This window comes from Pituophis catenifer, unplaced genomic scaffold (assembly GCF_029215685.1).
Source record: "Pituophis catenifer annectens isolate HBS135680 unplaced genomic scaffold, rPitCat1.0.hap2 SCAF_1, whole genome shotgun sequence".
NCBI classification, from domain to species: domain Eukaryota; kingdom Metazoa; phylum Chordata; class Lepidosauria; order Squamata; family Colubridae; genus Pituophis; species Pituophis catenifer.
Genome location: NW_027256881.1, coordinates 257140767 through 257161249, shown reverse-complemented (window position 1 = coordinate 257161249; position 20483 = coordinate 257140767). Strand labels below are relative to the sequence as shown.

The 20483-nt window shown below is 38.9% G+C and overlaps 1 protein-coding gene across 1 annotated transcript in view; it reads left to right on the top strand.

Moving 5' to 3' along the window:
- The window catches only part of SPON1 (spondin 1), a 342309-nt gene that overhangs the window by 134698 nt on the left and 187128 nt on the right, over positions 1–20483 (top strand). Inside the window, exons 5-6 of the mRNA XM_070957497.1 lie at positions 263–385; positions 17763–17911. Of these exons, the coding sequence (XP_070813598.1) occupies positions 263–385; positions 17763–17911 (272 nt within the window). The remainder of the gene's footprint in view (positions 1–262; positions 386–17762; positions 17912–20483) is intronic.

The window sequence follows — 20483 nt, the reverse complement described above, 5'->3', positions numbered from 1 at the left end:
AAGTTGCTGTGCACATGCCTATTCCAGGGTCTATCTACTATCATCCTTGGGGATTTCTGACAGGCAGAAGGGATTTAAAGCAATCTTTGCACTATATATGGTGCTAATTCTGCTTCATTTAATAAAATCCCTTCACAGATATGCTTATTGTATTTGAATTTGAACAAAATCTGTTGCCTAATGTCTTGTTAGGGTACATAACAAAACCCTTTTATAGTTACGTATTACACAACATAATGTTTATATTATTATTTCTTATTAGACTCCGCCATGGACGGTGTGACAGATAAGCCAATCATAGACTGCTGTGCCTGTGGAACTGCTAAATATAGGCTTACCTTTTATGGAAACTGGTCAGAGAAATCACATCCAAAAGATTATCCACGTGAGTATTCTATTTTTTTTTTCATGCTTTAGATGACCCTACATGGTCTTTCAAAGGAATTTGATTATTTTGTATTCAGATTTTATACATGCACAGAAAAGCAGTCGAGCTTTCATATCCAAATGTGAAATGTATGGATCATGAGATTTCAACTGCCTTCTACTGCTACCCTACAGGGAAAATGCTAAGATAAAATACCATTTCAAAGCATTGAACATGTAGGATTACAGCTCTAATTGGATGCTTATTTAACAACATGGCACTCTGTTGCATTCATCCTCTAGGCTATTATTTTCAGTGCTGATCAGTGTTTTATATATAAATTTAATTTAATATGATCCTGATACTTAATGGGGAAAAAGTCAGCCATTATTTGATTGCAGCTCCCCGTATTAGAGGTCCTAGAGTTTTACCTCTTTTTTTCCAGTTCTGTTATTGGATTTTACTTTTAGATCTTTAAATAATACCTTCATATCAGTGACAATGAAACCAATCAAAGTGACCTGAAATGTTGAGTTACTTTCAGTTTGCTTTAATAAAGATTATACAATGGGCAACATATTATTAAAGGCTTTGTGCGTATTTTATTCTTTAATATTGCTTTGTTCCCATGAAACAAGCTAAAGTTCATGCAGCCAGAATTTTGTCTATATATCAAATGTTATTGATATCAGCTTCAGAGATTTTTGTCTCAACTTTATTAAGTTGAAGATTGTCCAATTCAGATATAGAACTGGGTGTGTTAATAAAGGAGTTTATATTGACACATTAAAATTTGTGCTTTGGATTTGTGACTGAAGTTGAAACCATAGAGCAAATGCAAAGACTAACTTTTCCTACAGCTATAAGGAGTTTCTCAGTCATCTAGATCATGGTTGTCCCAAAAGTGCTTTTTTCAGGAGGCAACTGGATTTTCTTTGTTTTTTTCTTTGAAGACAGGTTTTCCTACTGCTAAGATTCTATAGTGCAGGGGTCTCCAAATCCTAGGCTGCAACCCATTACCGGGCTTGAGTCTTTCGGAACTGGGCTGCAGGAATGTCAGGCAGGCGAATACATGCATCTCCATTTTTGAGAGCAGATGGTAAGCGCTCTCCATTTGTGCAAGCAGTGGGCACACATGCCTGCCACTCATGCAAACTGAGTTGCACCGAGTTGCATGCTTGTCTGCTGCATGTGGGGAACCACACCCTCTCCTCCCCCCCCGCCCGCTGGTTCCCAAAGCTGAAAAGGTTGGGGAACTCTGCTGTAGTGATTGTTGATGTGAAAATATATTTGCTTTATTTCGAGTGGCAGACTAAAAATAAAGTTCTTTTGTTATTTGTAAACATTTTTCTGAAGAATATGGGTTCCAAGTTCTGTTTGTTGTTTCTTCAGCTAAAGAATAGTTACAACTAGTTCTTTTAGCTTAAATGAGATTAAGTCTCATCTCACCTGGTAGTGAAATGGGCAGCAAATAAATTTAGTAAATAAATAAAAATTAAAAAAAAAAGTCTCCTTTTCAGTTATTATTTCAATCTGGCCATGGGACTGTCACTAGGAGAATGTATTAAAATATATATTAAATACTATAAAATGACCTATACATCTCGTATTTGTCACCTAATATGACCCAGAAATGTTTGCAGCTCAGGTTCAGTGTGCATGGAAAAGCAGGTTGTTGGCCAGCCAAAGTCAAAAATATGGGCATGGAGAAAAGAAGATAACAGGCAGATTTATCGTGGGACATGCAGAGTACAGGAATATTTTATTTATTTATTGGTTTGATTTATTGGTTCAATTTATATGCCGCCCTTTTCTGGAGACTCAGGGCGGCTTACAATGCGTTAAGCCTTCATACTTTTGTTTATACCTGCTTAGTAGGGCTTCCCCCCCCCCCAGTGGTGTTCTTTTTTATACAAAGTCAGCTTATTGCCCCCACAAACCGGGTCCTCGTTTTATCTACCTCGAAAGAATGGAAGGCTGAGACAACCTTGAGCCTGGTAAGATTTGAACTTGCAGTAATTGCAGGTAGCTGGTGTTACTTAACAGTGCTTTAGTCTGCTGCACCATCTATTCATTCAATAGCTAGAGCTAATATTACACAGTTAAAAGATTGGTGATCTTAAATCCAGGGTGCACTAATTGAGAATTCCTGCACTAGAGTAGTATTTTAGAGCCCATTTTATCTCAAGGGGATATTGTTTTTTTTTAATCTTACCCAGTTAGGCTGAGCCAGGCTCTAAGAGCCTTGGATTCCAGACAAGTGGTTTATTGAGCTCTTCCTATGAGAGTTGGGGAAATGTTTTATTTTGTAAAAGCAAATATATAAACATGTTATGTGAGTGCTTTCTATATTCTGTTCTATTGCTTTCTCTGTTATGATACTGTATATTATTGCTATTCAATTGCTGTTATTATGACAACGTTTGTACTGCTACGTTATCACTATTCAATATACAATACCCTCTTCAATTTTAATTTTTCCCATCTCAAAGGATTTAGAAATTTCTGTGGAACAGAGTTCTACTCTGGAATAGCTTTCCTTTAGATATTTGTATATTGACATACTAGACATATTGTTTAAATACCATAGCAAAATTTGGTGCAGTGGTTAAAGCATCAATCTAGAAACTGGGAGACTATGAGATTTAGTCCTGCCTTAAGCACAAAGTCAGCTAGGTAACTATGGGCCAATCACTCTCTCTCATCCCTAGGAAGAAGGCCATGTCAATCCACTTCTAAAAACCTTGACAGGAAAACAGCAGGGATTAATTCAGACAGTGGCCAGAACTCAAAAATCAGGCTCCAATCACAAAACAAACCACAGTAAAAGTCCTGGTTACTGTAATTCTTTAAAGACCCAATCTGAGTTCCATCCAACAATTCTATTTTACCTGATTCTGTCCTCACCCATCATTCCAAGTTCTTAAAAAAAAATGATCACTTTTAAGTCTTCTTTCTCTTTTTCAAACAAAAAACACAGGTCCACAAGAAAGCACTTGACTGTAGTAATCAGCCATTTACTTCAGTAATAACTTTTTATGAATAGATCTTTTAAAACCAATATCTCATTTGACCAATGTATATTATCACTCTTAACAATGTGCTACATATTCATGACAGTGCTACTGAGATAAACTCTTTGATTGTACTGTAAATTCATTTTTTTCTAAACAAAACTCTATTATCATCGTTAACAACAAAAGAATGTGGAATAACTTGGGTTTCGCTATTGTTGCTTCATTATTCCAGCAGTTACCATTATGCATGTCATAAATAAATGCCTTGCCTCTGACCCAGAGCTGAAAGCAGGGGGGCTGGACAAGCCAGCCCCCAAGGTCCACCCTAGCCCAATAACCCCTCCTTACCTTAGCCACGCCCCAGGGGTACTTAAGGGTCAGCCATGCGGTCCTGCAACACTTCCAGATCTGTACCTGCAAAGTTAAGATGTATGATCAATAAAAGATAATTGGTTCACTAAGAACTTGTCTATGGAGTTATTGGGCACGATCCTCGAACACATTTAACAATATGGTAGCAGAGGATGGTTTGATAGCCCAATCCTAATACTCCGCAGCATGCAAGGGACCACGACAGACAGGGTGAATACCAGGGCATTCACCAAGAAGATGGCAGAACGGCCTGCTCAACCCGAAACCTCAAAGGAGGAGATGCATCACCTGAAAGAAAAACTCCTCGAGCTGATAGATTCATCACAAAGTAACAACGACCTCATCGCGGAACTCCGAAGCCTGATCGAAGGCTGCGAAGCAGCGAGTGAGGAAGATGAGGACGAATCCGGTCACAGCGAAGGAGACCCGGTAAGGGAAAATTTCCCCCACCAAACACCTACCGCAAAGGCCGAAGGAGGCTTCGCGCCCTTTTCACGGCGGCCATCTTGGAAGGCGGCGTCATCAAAAATGGCCGACCATCCACCAATAGACTCCCGAGATTCAAATTCCGCGGCGGGAATCGGGGCCTACTCCAAAACTACCGACCAAAAATATCACAAAAAACAAAAAGACCCAAAACCCAAACCTACAAGCTCACCTACCGAGCCCGAGGTCAATAAGGCCATCGAACTAATCGCCGCGGCCCTAGGGGACAAGGTAAAAATACAAACCGCAGACCCCGGTGCCAGGCCGAAAAATAAAAGGGACCCCAGCGCGACGTGGGCCGGCGCCGATGCCCACCCCGGGAAGACGACCACCATCGCGTGGGACCAGGACCACCCAGAGCCCCTGAGGGACCCACACGCAAAAACGAGACACCAAGGGCGGTGGGATTACTCACCGGACCGACGACCGGGACCAGATCCGTGGACCGCGAGGCCATCCACAGGCAGAGGACGTCCATCGGCGGGCAGGGGGATCGGCCCGACACCCACAGGCGGCACCCGCGCGAGACCGGGCCGACCGGGACCATTCGCGGCCACAACGGGACTCCCAACGTCCATCGGCGATCCTCACCGCTCTCCGAGACTCCAGGCGGCGATCTACGACGATCCCGAGCAGGCAAGCCCAACCGGAGAGGAGCTGAAGGCCCATCCGGAAGATTGGGGCCTTCATCCGGGAGCAGCATGGACGAGCTCCTCACTCCACGACGACTGGGGAGAAATGAACTTCACGCATGCGCAGCGCGCCCCTGTAAGAGAAACGGAACAAGACATAGAGCTACACCGACGCAGGCACATAGAGACAAGTCAGTTCAGACTTGCCACAGTCGTTCCCCTGCCTTATTGCGAGTATCCTTATGTGAGGAACCATGGACAGCGACACAATGTAAGTAATTTAACTTACAATTCAGGGAATTTACCCAGTGATTTTCCAAAACTGAGGCTAGATGGGGAAAATTTCCTAGACTGGAATCAACAACTCCAGGGCACCCTACTTAAAGAAGACCTGCTATCCATGATTACTGACCCCCCAGAAAAACCCTGGACTTTTGAACTGGATTGCATCCACCACAAGGCTTACTGCATTGTCATAGCTAGCATTACCCCCAGTATTTACCCCAGCATTGGTCACCACCTAACTGCATTAGAGATAATACAAAGAATGCACAAACTGTTTTACTGCCAAAGTGTTGCCAGCACCACCAGGCTATCCAGGGAATTCTATGCCACAAAACTCAAGGCAGGGACACCCATGAGCGAGCATTTACTATCACTAAATAATACTAGAACCCAGCTGACACAAAGGGGGGAGGTCATAAGCGAGAGGACCATGATAAGTATCATAGTGAATTCCCTAGACCCCAGTTGGGACACATTTATTACGCAGATAGACAACCTAGGGACAGGGAGGCTCTCACTTGACTTACTAACGAGTAAACTAATATCTGAAGATTGCATCAGAAAGGAACGCTCCCTAAGCCGCAGGGAGCAGAGACCCAGCAGAAAAGTTGAGCCACAGGGCAGGAGCCAGAGCAACACAGAGTGCTATACATGTGGGTCAAGAAACCATTACAAGAGGGACTGCCCCAAAAATACAGGTGACAGGATGCATAGGAGAGATAGACTAGAACAAAGGACCAGGCATACTAGCGGACGCTCACCAGAGGCCAGGCACAGGCGTAGGGACTCACCTAGCCCTAGAGACAGGAGAGACCACAGGGACAGTTCCAGGGAAAGTCACACCGGATCCCTATATGGCATAGGGGACCAAGCACGACACGTATGCCAAGGCAGGGAGGAAGGCACATGGCTGCTGGACTCAGGAGCCACAAACCACACCACACATGATCGCAACCTACTAACCTCTTTCACGGGAGAAAGCTTCGTAGTGAAAGTGGCTAACCAAAATAACGTACAAGTGACAGGCAAAGGTAATGCATACGTACCAGGGATAGGTACGGTGCGTGGAGTACTTCTAGTCCCAAGTATACCATATAATATCCTTGCCACCCTAAAACTAAGCAAGGATAACAGTGTTGAGGTGATTTTCAAAGAAGGAAAGGCACAGATAACCAGAGGGGGTAAAGGGATAGGAAAAGTAATAGTCTGTGGGGAACTACCATTCTTCCACCCAATTAAGAGCACTCAACCAGAAGTGAACAGTCACCAAGAGGCCAGTCCCAATAGCGCAGACAACGCAAGTGGGGAAATAGAGGGGGTTGAGCTCACCCACACCACTGATGAACCCAGTAAACGGGGGACACCTAGAAAGGAAAAACCTATGATAGGGAAACCAATGCATGACAACTGTGCTCATCTATTGCACAGGAAACTAGGACACATTAGTTTCCCCGTAGTGCAGAAAATGTTGGAATGTTCTGAAGGTGTAAAAATAAAGGATTGTGAGAACTATCTCGAGTGTTCTATTTGTAAGGGCTCCAAATTAAAAACCAAACCAAGGCCCAAGAAGTCAGTACGCACAACTAATTCGATTTTTCAACTTGTGCATATGGACCTAGTTGGACCACTAAGGCCCTCCATCAAATACAGGAAGAGGTACTTCCTCACCATAGTGGATGACTTTAGCCGCTATGGCTTCGTGTACACCCTAAAACACAAAAGTGAGGTTTTTCAAAAATTTAAGGAATTCTATGCAAGGGTAGAGACACAACACAACACCAAAATCAGACAAATAATGACAGACCGGGGGTCCGAATTCTTATCAAGCGACTTCTCGCGATGGTTAAAGGCACGCGGGATGGTCCACTACACAACTTCGCCATTTTCCGCTTTTCAAAATGGCGTGGCGGAACGAAAAAACGGAACGCTACAGACCATGATGAGGTGCGCATTAGACGATGCCGGCCTAGGGCAGCATTTCTGGTCCGAAGCACTCATTTATTCAAACTATACTTTAAATAGACTGTGGTCCAGCGTACTAAATAAAACCCCATATGAACTAATGTACCAAAGGAAACCACAGGTGTCACACTTACACATATTCGGGGTTACAGCAGATGTTCATATACCCAAGCAACTCAGGCGTAAGGGAGACAGGGTATCCAGGAGGCTGAGGTTCATGGGCTATGAACCAGGGACGAAGGGATACAGGTTCATAGACAACAGCAACAATTTCGTGATATCACGAACAGCTGTTTTTCACGAAAACGCTAACTGGTCTAAAATACACCTCAACGAGGTGTCCCTTAACAAGGACGGACCAGGGGATGAGCAAAAAGAAATGAAACACCAAGCAGAGAGGGACACTGAACAGAGGAAAAACAAACCCAAGGGACAGGAAATATCAGTGAAGGGATGGAAGGAAAACCACCCGATCATTAAAGTAGACTCACTCTCCGAGAAGGAAGCTAGGTACATGCATGACACAGAAACACCCCCTGACAGGCCAGTCAGGACAAACAGGGGCAAAAGGCCAGAAAGGTTAGGGGACTACATACTATCCCTACATAATAACCAACTAACCCCCAACACGTATGAGGACGTACTGAGGTTGCCAAATGAGGAGAGAGAAAAATGGGAACAGGCCATGGAAAGGGAAATGGATAGCTTGAGAGAACTAAAAGTATACACTCCCTCTAAAGTCCCAACAGGAAAGACAACCATAGGCACCAGGTGGGTCTACAAGGTTAAAACCCTAGAGGGAAACAAAGCACTCTACAAAGCGAGGCTGGTGGCTCAGGGATTCGCCCAGAAATACCCTGATGACTACACGGAAACATACTCCCCCACGGTCAGGGCCGAGAGTGTGAAGTGTGCACTCGTAATCGCATCACTGCTAGGATTAGAAGTGCACCAGTTCGACGTGCAAACCGCTTACCTGCACGCTGAACTCGACAAGGAGATATATGTGAAAGCGCCACCCAGCCAAAGTACCAAAAAGGGGGAAACCTGGATTTTAAACCGAAGCTTGTATGGACTCAAACAATCAGGGAAGCGTTGGTATGAGTGCCTATCCAAGACATTAAAATCCATGGGGTTCTTAGCCACTTCAGCCGACAACTGTTTTTTTACCAAGAAGTCGGACAACTCCCTCGAATATGTTTTGATATACGTAGACGATATATTGTATATCAGTGATCAAGCCAGCAAATGTAGTAACTTCGCAAATGAACTAGGAAAACATTTTACACTAAAAGTATTGGGCAAAGTAGACAAATACTTGGGGGTGCAAATCACGAAAACAAACAAGGGCTTTCAACTGTCACAGAAAGATAAAATTTTGGAACTAGTTCATAAATGCAACATGGCAAACGCCAAGGGGTGTGAAACGCCAATGCAACCAGATTTTCTAAAGGACATGTATAATGAGGCTGAGGCGTTCGAGGACAATACATTATACAGGTCCACCATAGGCTCTCTACTATACATTGCAAACTGGACCAGGCCAGACATCGCACTACCAGTTAATTTACTGTCAAGGCATGTGGGGAAGCCCACCGTGTACCACTGGGAGGCCATCAAAAGAGTACTAAGATATCTAAAGCAAACCTCTGAGGCTTGCCTGTCATTAGAGCCCGAGAACACCACAACACCCACACTCACGTGTTACGCTGACGCTGACTGGGCTGGGGATGTAAAGTGCAGAAGGAGTACTTCAGGTTACATATTTTTTCTAAACAACAGCCCAGTTCATTGGTATACAGGCAAGCAAGACCTGGTAGCCACATCCACCACGGAGGCCGAATATATCTGCTTGTCCAAAGCCGCCAACAACCTGGTCTGGTTTGATGACCTTCTCGCTGACATATGGGCCGAGCCAAGTTACCCCATCATCATGCACGAGGACAACAAAGCTGCCATGGAAATATCTAAGGCTGAAGCGGTGGGTCAAAGGTCGAGGCATATCGACATAAAATATAAGCACGTTAGACAGTTCGCGAACATAGGATTTGTGAAGGTTATACACTGTGACACGGAAGAGCAAACAGCAGACATTCTAACAAAGCCATTGCAAAATAAACAGCACACGTATCTCACATCAAAATTAGGCGTTTTACTAAAAAGGACACCTCAGTCACACACAACGCAGAAACATCTCGGCCAGGCATTTAGAGGGGGTTTTGTCATAAATAAATGCCTTGCCTCTGACCCAGAGCTGAAAGCAGGGGGGCTGGACAAGCCAGCCCCCAAGGTCCACCCTAGCCCAATAACCCCTCCTTACCTTAGCCACGCCCCAGGGGTACTTAAGGGTCAGCCATGCGGTCCTGCAACACTTCCAGATCTGTACCTGCAAAGTTAAGATGTATGATCAATAAAAGATAATTGGTTCACTAAGAACTTGTCTATGGAGTTATTGGGCACGATCCTCGAACACATTTAACAATGCATTCTCATTTTGTCATTGGTATTCAATTATAGTAACAGTTTTGCCCTTCAGTTATAATATATTTTCTTCTTACCTGCTATTTCTTTGTTCATTTTAATATGAGGTGCAGCATTGCTAGCCATAGTCATTGCTAATTATATGCAATCTAGTAAAACCTCACTTTTGAAAAACAGCTCTGCAGGAAAGTGCTACTGTTCCAAAATTACTGATTTCTTACAGAATTAAATCTAATGGAGTTAATGTTGAGGATATAAATCAAAACAATGCACTGAAATTTTTATTCCCTATTTTTACTAACATAGGAAAAAAATAATGTTTTCCAGTTTGGTATTGATATGAAAAGTGCCTTTCTTTTTAATTTTTTTTGCCGTAGTATTAGTACTATTTCATGCAAATAATTGTGTTAAAAGTCTGTAAAATAAATATATAATATACAAAATAAATTAATACAATATTAAAAATTAAAATGCAATTAATTCTCAATGAAACAATAAAGAATAAATTTACTTCCAAAATCTAAAATTTGGAATAATCAATTCAACCAGACAAGGTAATATAAGGTAAAAGGGGTAAGAGGTAATATAAGAATCTTAATTTTTAATTATAGACATACATGCATATGGACATCATTTTAAAATGTTCAATTTCCACTAGCTTCCATGAACTGACAAAGTATAAGGACATCACTGATGTCCTTAACTCATCAGACCAAAAAAACCAGTCCTTCTATTAAAGGAAGACCTAAAGCTATTTTAGCTCCTTTATAAATTGCATTAATTTAGACTTTAATTGAAAAGTCAAAAGGCAGTTGACTTCACAAAACAAGACCCAGAGACATAAACACCCAAAGACAAAATGTTATTCTAGTAAATGGAACAAACTAGATCAGGTTACTTGGTGAAGTATATAATGAGAATGAAGGATAATGAGGATAATGAAGAATACTGTATCTATAGGAGGAGCTTGGAACATGATAATGTGACTAGATTGGAAGTCTATAGAGAAATATTGCCAAAAGAGAAATTTGTCAGAAGGCGGAAACATCACAAAGTGTCCTTACAGACAACTTTTGGATTGAATAAAGGCAGAAAGTAGTGTATAACTAACAAACTGCTACATTAGTCCAGAAATGAAAACAACCAGCTTTATAGTCTCATGGCTACAGGATGATCAGGAAAACAATAACAGCAACAGCAGCAACATGTCTTACCCATATTTAAGGTGTGCAACGACATCCAAGCCAAAACACCTGCAAGGCAATCTAACAAAATGTGTTATACTGCTATTTATAATGACCGGTGGTTAAAAAAAATCAATTGATTGATTGAGATTGGGTTACACTCAGTGGTGGGTTCCTCCCGGTTCGGTCCGGTTCGGCTGAACCGGTAGCGGTGACGATATGACATCACCGAACCGGTTCTACCCCCTGCCCTCCCACCCCCTCACCCCCCCACGTTATTCTTACCTTTTATTTGGTCCCACCCCCAATCTATTGCTGCTTCCTGAGTCCCAGCTGATGACTAGAGGGGAAAAAATGTTTAAACTCTTGCCGCGGGGCTTCAAAGGGCCGTCCTACAGCTGATCAGTGTTAAAAGCAAACAAATGAGTTGGGTCGTAAGTGCAAGGACTGGTCGTAAGTGCGAAGACCTTCCAGAAATGACTCTGACCAGCTAGCCACGCCCACCTAGTCACATGACCTCCAAGCCACACCCACACAATAAGCCAAGCCCACAGAACCAGTAGTAAAAAAATTTAGAACCCACCCCTGGTTACACTGCATCATCTAAAAGAGAGATGGAGGCCTATACCTGTGTGGAATTTATAAATGGAATACTGAATCCGGCAATGTGAAATTAAGGATTCAAAAAAATTATACTGATGATATAGTAAACAATAAAGAAATATAAGGAACATAATAACAGAAGACAAGAAAAAACCATTCTAATCAAGTAAAAACATATAACCAAGAATAACACTAGTTACCTAGTTTAGGTAATGAAATATCTGCAAGAAAGTGACCAAGCTCAGAGAGCATCAAGGACCCCTGATTTCTGCTTTATTGGTAAACTATCGATTGATAATAGATGTTCAATATACAACTGTTTTGACTGATTAAAGTTAGTTTTAGTTTTATTTCATCCAGTGGGACTCTTCCAATACCTTTTCTGTATCTGGATTTGCATTGCACATACTGATTAAGTGATGAAAAACAGATTCTTAGGGGGGTAGCACCTGGCTTCAACACGAGCCAGAAAGTTAAGATTTGATGGTAGTCCTAAAGGAAATGTTCAGGGCTTCTGCCAACTTTAGTATCTTTCCAGTTTTAATATCTGACAACAAGAAGACACAAGCTGGGAAAAGGATGTTGGAGAAATTTGATTTTCTGGCTGGGAGATGACATTACAAAGCACCAGACGGTGTGCTGATACATCCCGCAAAGAAAACTGGATAATAAAGTAGTCCAGATGGCATTGTTGGAAAAAATTATAAAATCATAAAGGCAGACAAGATCCAGGACACTGGCCTTTTCTCAATTTGGGTATTCAAGAAGAATTAAATGAAATGGTGCCAAAAGATAGGAAATTTCAGATGTTAACATGGTTTGTAATTCCATGTCTGGGATTTTAAAGTTTCTCCAATCAGAGTGTGGCTACAACCTGAATGAGAAAGCCTTGTGAGATTATAATAATCAGAATAATTATTTACCTCAGGTGGAGGTAAATCAACCCAATTGGACATCTAAACAAAATTTTAAGTGAATAATCAATAATATAAATAAAATACAGACGGAAAAGTCAATTTTATCCAAAGAGCCTAACTTGTACTACGTAATAATAAGCAGTAGACAAAGCAATTGCCATGGTATCTTCACAATTTAGCCAGGTTTCAATTATTGTTTACAACACAATAGAATAGTCAATTAAACATTAGACAGGAAATTAGCTTCCCTGCTTAGTGAGTGTGGATGTCGTAGAACACAGCTATAAGGAAACTTATTTACAGTGTTTCTAATGCAGGGGAATCTGACTTTCATGCTAAATAGACTATTACTAGCAAGGAACTCTTTTTGTCAAGCTTAGTCAAGATGTCTCCAAAATATGGAGGTCATAATAACAATCAACTGTTCAGATCCCAGTGAATACATAAGGTTCTTAAATCTCTCCAACAATTCTGAACACACACACACCAGTCCATTTTTCCCATCTCCCTATTTCTCCCTCTGCCTGGTTTGCTTCTACTAATAATAATAGTATTGGCAGTGATCTTAGGAAAACCAGAGTTTCTTAAATCAGTGTTTTCCCCCCAAAAAAGTCTCAGTTTCCTCCATATCCAATAATACTGATAGACCATAAAATCTACTGATAAATAATAAACTATAGACTGGAAATATCCATCCTGCCTTTAACAGTCACCCTCTCCCATTCTCTGTCACTTCTTCCAACTATAGCTTACCTCTCATCACCACCAAAACACAAGAGGCACTATAAGTGGAAGAAAATAAGTTGGCCTTCAAATTTCTTACTCCTAGGCAAGCACCATGCTATAGAAGCCCTATATTACTGCAAATCAATATCCAGAATTGAGCATCTGAGTACTATAATAAGCATAAAAATAGATTTTGGCCTTGAATAAGTTGAAAATATTTCAAGTATAGTTGGTTGGCCAGTTGGTTAAGGCACCAGACACAAAGATAGCTGGGTAAATTTGGGTAACTTTGAGATACTCTCTTCCTCTCAGCTCTAGGAAGGAGGTAATACCAAACAACTTCCAAAATCTTGTCAAAAAAATTGCAGGGGCTTGTCCAGGCAGTTGCCAGGAGTCAATACTGACTTGAAGACACAAAATAAATATAAAATATTTCAAATATAGACCCTAAGGTCTCAGCTGTTCATGAAATTCAAATGATGCTGGAAGTGTATGTGTTTGTGTGTAGAGTAATGTTTTGTTGAAATTCTGGCCATAATGTCTAGTGTCTTTCACTGTCTTGTTCCAAGTGGCCTTGTAAGAAGATATTTTAATAACTAATAACATAGTTCAGAGAACTATGTCTGGAGTTGTTGCTACTACTCTTTGGTCTATTCACTGTTGCTAAATTTTAGAGAGGCTCCATCTTCCACAGGTACTGCTTCATCTTTTGAACTGATATCACGTATAGTATGTTTGAAAAATCCAGATTGTTTATCAGTAGCATGGTGATTGGACATGGGAGATTTTACAACATGTTGAAAAACAAGATATTGGTTTAATAAACTCTTGGTGGCTGGTTATTCATTATGATTAAGTGAATTATTTATTTTTATGTCCTTTTGGTTTTATTAGTTTATTCTTTGCAAAAAGGGAAGTTGTGATGATATATGGATGACTGTTTCTTTAAGAACCTGAAACATTGAGAGAGGACAGAATAAATTTAAATATAATTTATTTATATCTCAAATATAGAGACCCAATACACAGAACAACAGTTGTTGGCAGGGAGTAGATCTTAAAAGTTGAATTGCTATAAATAGTAACTTTGTGAATAATATTGTATTTAAATTATTAAAGTATTGAATTTAAATTATGATGTTGATTCTTATGAAGAAATACCAGTAGTTATCATTATATAATTCTCAAGTCTTAAACAATCATAACAGAACAAACAGTAACACTAAGTTATAATATCTCATTCTATCATGACAGCCATTTCTGAGAATGCACACAGGTATCTCAAAATTCTAAATGTGCCCAATAGCCAAAAAGCTTTTTTCCCTGTATTAAAAATAATAAATCGTAGAGCCTTATCTTCTGTGTTACCTTGTTTTTGAAGGACACAAATGGACATAATCATATCATTCCTTGCTAAACCATTATATGACTTTGTGGTATTCCCACAGGCCAATTGCTGAATTAAATGGGACTGACTTTGAAATGGGACTGTATTGATCAATTGTTTGAAAAATAGTAGAAATATTAGCTTTTTGAGGCATAAAAACAAGGAATAAAATGTTTGATACTTTAATACAAATATGGGAGAATTATTTTCTGGAATCTTTCCCACTTGAAAATGAAATGATGTACAACTATATCACAAGATGAAAGAAATATCCTTTCAAAAGCCCTTTGTACATTTGAGAATTACAGAAGTGATAAATGATCATGTAGAGGTTATAATAATTTTAATGCAATTGTCAGGCTGTATGAAATGATTAAATATTGTTAAACTTTACAATAGTGATATAAAACATGCCAGAAAATACAACCATTCTTTTTTTTTCTTTTCTTTTTTTTTTTTTTTGCCTGCATTCCTATGCAGGTTCACTACATAAATATGAACATTTTTGAATCCTGGCACTGCCATAACAAGAATTATTCTCTTTGCTTTACAGTCATCCAGACATGGGAATTTTGCCAAAAAAATTGACACTAATGGAGATAGCATTAACTCCCACAGAATAACAAACTGCAAATTGTAACTATAAATTCCTGGGAGGCCAGAAAGTTTTCTTCCTATCAAGATACTTTAGGTTTAAAAATGAAATATACCTGTCAAAATGGCTGTTTCTTGTGTAGAGGATATGAAAAGATTGAGTGAAGCAAAACCATATTCACTTTGGACTGTGGAGTATTGTGGAATGTTCATCATCCAAGTTCTTCTGAAACATCCTAATAGGTTTTCACTTGGCTGACTTCTATGAATCTATTTCTTGTTGTTATTTATCAAATGATATTTCATTTGACGTGTTAATTTCAGGAGACATTTCAAATGCAGCATTTTGTAGAACAATTTTCCTTCATACTGAGAATATAATTTGACCAAAAAGGCTGACTTTATTAGATTTCTATGAAAATCAAAAAGAGAATTTAAAGAACATTTTGCTTATTTTTTCCCCCTTTGGTAGTGTTAACATAACTAGCTTATAAATAACGATATAAGCACTGACATTGCTGATGTCTTTCTCTACATTACTTACAGACTTTTTATTTCCTAGCTCCTTGTTGAAAGTGTATTTTAATACAGATAAAACTTTTTAAATTCTGATCTTGACAGAATCTGAAATATATTTATAAAACATACACATTTCTCTCAAGCTTCTGACAAAATACTGTAAATACAGTTGAAACATTTATTACAAGTTGTACATGGCAATTTGAGATATATTCCAATCTGTACTTTGAAAATCTTTCTGAGCCTTTGAGTAGATTGCACAGACATTTCATCATAAAACAGTATTTTGCTTGCTTGAGGCTCTAACATTTCACATACTGATTTGGGAGTGCATTCCACTGAAATAACTAGGAAGCACTTGCAAGGAAGACAATGTCTGAATCCTAAGCAAGTTTAATACAAATTAGCTTGCAGTGATCTCAGTGAAACTAATTTTCACATTGACAAATAGACTGCACACTTATAAACACATATTTATAGACTGCATGCATGAATATACACAATATTAATTTATTCCCTCTCCCATAGTATTTTAGAGGAACTGATGGTTTGCAATTTGCAAACCACCAGTTCCTTGGAATTCCAGTTTCTTGTATTCCAGTTCCTTGGAATACAATAGCTTTAGCAAGCCACTGAAATATGCTAATATATAATTTTTCCCAGATTTCATCTGGGAACGAATACTAAAATGCAAAAAACCTTTTCACATAATGCATTCAACTCATGATTTGTCAAGTTCAAACCCCTGCTCTTAACCAATAAAGATAGACATAATAAAGTTCTGCAGAATTTTACCCTCTATACAGTATAGATACAGAATCTATACAGCTTTCATAGATAACAAGAACTATGATAAGAGGCTAGGACAATTGCATTCTAAATTATTTGCAAGGGGGTATCTCGAAAAGTATCACTAAAATACTTTTATAGATAAAATAGACATAAAACCATAGGCGACAATTAGAGTCTCTGCAGCAGTCTTGATACTTCCACTTATATTCTTTATCTTTAGACACATTTGTCTGCCAGTAGCCTGTCTCTTGTTATAGCTTTATCCATAATTTTTCCTAATGATATTTAGAAATGGATCATTAAATTTCTGATCTTTCTGAGCATGTTATCTCATTTTTTTTGTTGCTTCCTAAATGGAAGTAAAGTGATAATCTGAATTGAAGGTGCTCAAAGCAAGGACCCAGCTAACTGCACAGGACTACCCTATTCGGATCAGGATTATCCTGATTGGACATATTTTGCTTTCTTTCACATTAGTTTATGAAATTAATTTGCATCCCTAATTCAAGATCCTATAATTTCTTGTTTCCTTAATTCAAGAAAGATCTTGAAAAAATTTTGAAGTCCAAGAAATAGCATGCCATCCTATTCAAGGACATTGGTCATTAACTGAAACTACAGTTTTCCAACCTTAAAATATAGTCTGATACAGTCTCAGAGGGTAAACCTGATGTTGCTTCTTCACTCTGAAGAAGCAATGTTGTGAAGATTTGGATATGATTGAAGATTCTTCAAGGATCAGAGTCAGTAACAGTCAGAAATTATGTTCCTTATAGCCTCATTTGCATGACATTTGTTGGTGCAGTAAGTCTTCTAGTTAAAAGAAAGTGTCATTGAACAGTGTATTATGCTGTCCAAGGTGCTGACTGTTCCTTTATCTTTTCCAGTACCAGGAATTGTATGTTACTTCAGACTATATACACTGACTTCCTTAGGGTTCATAGCTAAGCCAGTGAAATGAAGAATGTCTTACACATAAAAAACTTTCTTACACATAGCTAAGCCAGTAAAATGAAGAATGTCTCACACATAAGAAAGTTACTATTACTAGTATTGCTTATCCTTCTAAATTCACTTTTTCACATTTGATTTTTTAAAAATGTAACCTGCTTGTAACAATGAGAACAATGTTTAAATTATTAAATCATAAAATGCCTTTATATTTAAAAATACCTGCTTCTTTTCTTTGGTAGTTTCAAAGGGTAGCATTTTGGAAGCTTTATACTATATGCAATTGTCAATGTTAAAAATACAGATAGAAATTTAACAACAATTTCTTAAAAACCTTAAGTTTAAACAATGTCAATAAAAACTATGAACCATTTTCCAGGAAGTGTCTTCAGAAAGGAATCCTGCAAATGTAGATGAAGCAATAGCTTTTTTCAATATACTGCACACTTTTTGATAGACACTTAAAAGATTCTTTCTCTTTTTAAAGGACGAGCCAACCACTGGTCTGCAATTATTGGTGGATCTCATTCCAAAAACTATGTTCTTTGGGAATATGGAGGATACGCAAGTGAAGGGGTGAAGCAAGTTGCAGAGCTGGGATCCCCAGTTAAAATGGAAGAAGAAATTAGGCAACAGGTAATAATATATCATATAATCTATTAAAACAAGAAAAAGGATTGTGACTCATTAAAAAACAGATTGGCAGCAAGATCAAAGTAATTAAAGGAGAAAAATTTAGATATTTTGTTATGAAGATTGTCAGTATCTATTCTAGGAAATTTTAACTAAGTTAAGTACAGTTTTCTAAGTTAATTACAGGATTTTAACATGTAACATGTAATTAAATATTCTCTTTAGACCACATTCCAATTTATTCTGTTCATAATGCAATATTGAACCATAGAATTTATCTGTATGTTTAAGTTAGGAGTTTCTATATAACATCTTTAGCATTGCTTTTTTTTCCCCTGACATCAATGTTTGAATTAACTTAAGCATTTACACAAAGAAAAATCATCACAAGTGAGTGACCATACCATCTCATATTGAAGGGACATTCTGTAGGGAAACAAAAAAAATGTGATGGCAGATGGTGTGCAGGGCGTGGGAGAAGTTTGCAATCAATAGTGTAATCTTAAATTCTCATATTATTTTCTAGTATGGTATCACATCTGAAGTGAATTAATAGCAACAATTGTTATAGGCTGAACTGGTTGAAGCATCAGATTTTATCTAAATGACAAGATCTTTTCTACATTTTATCTATGATTTCAGCTCCATTTAGCTTCAAAAAAGATCTCAAACTGCTTTCTGTTGAGCAATTAATTCTGTCTTTAAGATATAGAGCATACTTTTATGAAAAAAAGTCTATCTAGGAAAAAAAATCATACAGTGTTTATTTGCCAAACTTTATTATCGCTAATAATTTCCATTGAACCAGTAAGAAATGTGGTTGATTCAGTTGTTTGCATGATGAAATTTACATCAGATTTGACTTTAGCCAGTTTTTCCTCAAGCTCTAAATATTAATATTACAGCATTCTTAACACTAATATGGTTGGAAGTGGCATATATACCCTTTGCATATATTTATTTTGTTTCCTATTTGAAGGATACAGCAATAGTAATTAAACATTTATATTTAAACTGCAGGCCCTATTTGAACTTCATATTTTGAGAATGCATATGCTGGGAAAAATATCCTAGAGCATGCATACATTTTCTCTTCTATCTTTTAGGTTCTCTTCTATCATTTTTGAAAATATTTTCCTAAAAAGCAATGTTGGGAAAGAGGTCACATCAATTGATTTTTATCCTGCAGGCTAAGGGGCCACAAAAAGATTAAAGTCTATTAAAGGCCATAAGTAAAAGAAGATGTACATTTTTTAAAATATCTGTAAATAAGTTTAGAAATAATAATGGCTTTATTCTGAATGTGATGTTCTGACAACAGCAAAGGAAGATATCAGGAAAATAATTTGTTGGATTGTAATAAAAATAAAGATAAAGGATGGGTGATCAGAAAATGGCAGAGTAGCAAAATCTGTACAGCAGTTGAAGGCAATCTTCACCTAAAGGCTAAATTCTAATATTTGAGATGCATTTGTGGCTTTTTGTGCATGTGTGTGTCTTTAAAGAGCGTTGGTCTGTGTTTCAGGGAGCAGAAGATTGGAGTATTCCCTCAGGCTATACAAAGGTTTTATTGCTAAATGCATCCTGAACTAAAACTTTCTGGAGTGAATTTAAATAGGCATTCATTTTATGTATCAAATGTGAAATGAATGAATAATTGAATTTTCTTGGTCTTCTCCAAGACAGCTCAGCTAAGCAGGAAAAATGTCAGTGCTGGATAGTACATTTCTATTAAAGTGAGATACAGTGCTTCTAGTGTGATTTTTTTTGTTTTCATTGTCCTCAGGTACATAACATGTATGCTGCTTAACCAGAAAATAAAGAGGATGTGCAGCTGTATGTCACTTCCCGCCTGGACTACTGCAATGCTCTCTACATGGGGCTCCCCTCGGGGTGCACCCGGAGGCTGCAGTTGGTCCAGAATGCGGCCGCACGGGGGATTATGGGAGCGATGGGGCGCTCACATATAACACCTCTCCTGCGCGAGCTGCACTGGCTTCCTGTGGTCTTCCGGGTGCGCTTCAAGGTGTTGGTGACCACCTTTAAAGCGCTCCATGGCTTAGGGCCGTGGTATTTGCGAGACCACCTTCTGCCGCCAATAGTCTCCCACCGACCGGTTCACTCGCATAGAGAGGGCCTCCTCAGGGTGTCGTCGGCCAGGCAGTGCTGGCTGGTGACCCCCAGGGGGAGAGCCTTCTCTGTGGCAGCACCTGCCCCCTGGAATGACCTGCCCCCTGAGATACGCACGATATCAGATCTCCGGACTTTTCGTCGGGCCCTGAAGACACACTTGTTCCATCTAGCTGGGCTGGCTTGATCCCATCCTCTCAGTTTTTTAATCGAATTTCGGTTTTAATTGGGTTGCTTTAAATTCGAGCCAAAATTATTTAATTGTTTTTTTAAATGTTTTTAACTTTTATATGCTATGTTTTATCCTGGCTGTACACTGCCCTGAGTCCCACAGGAGAAGGGCGGTATAGAAATATAATAATAATAATAAAAATAAAGTATGTAGAATAGCATCTCAGGATTTTCATTCTCTCATTCTCCTTCCATTTGCCCAATGTTGAGTACT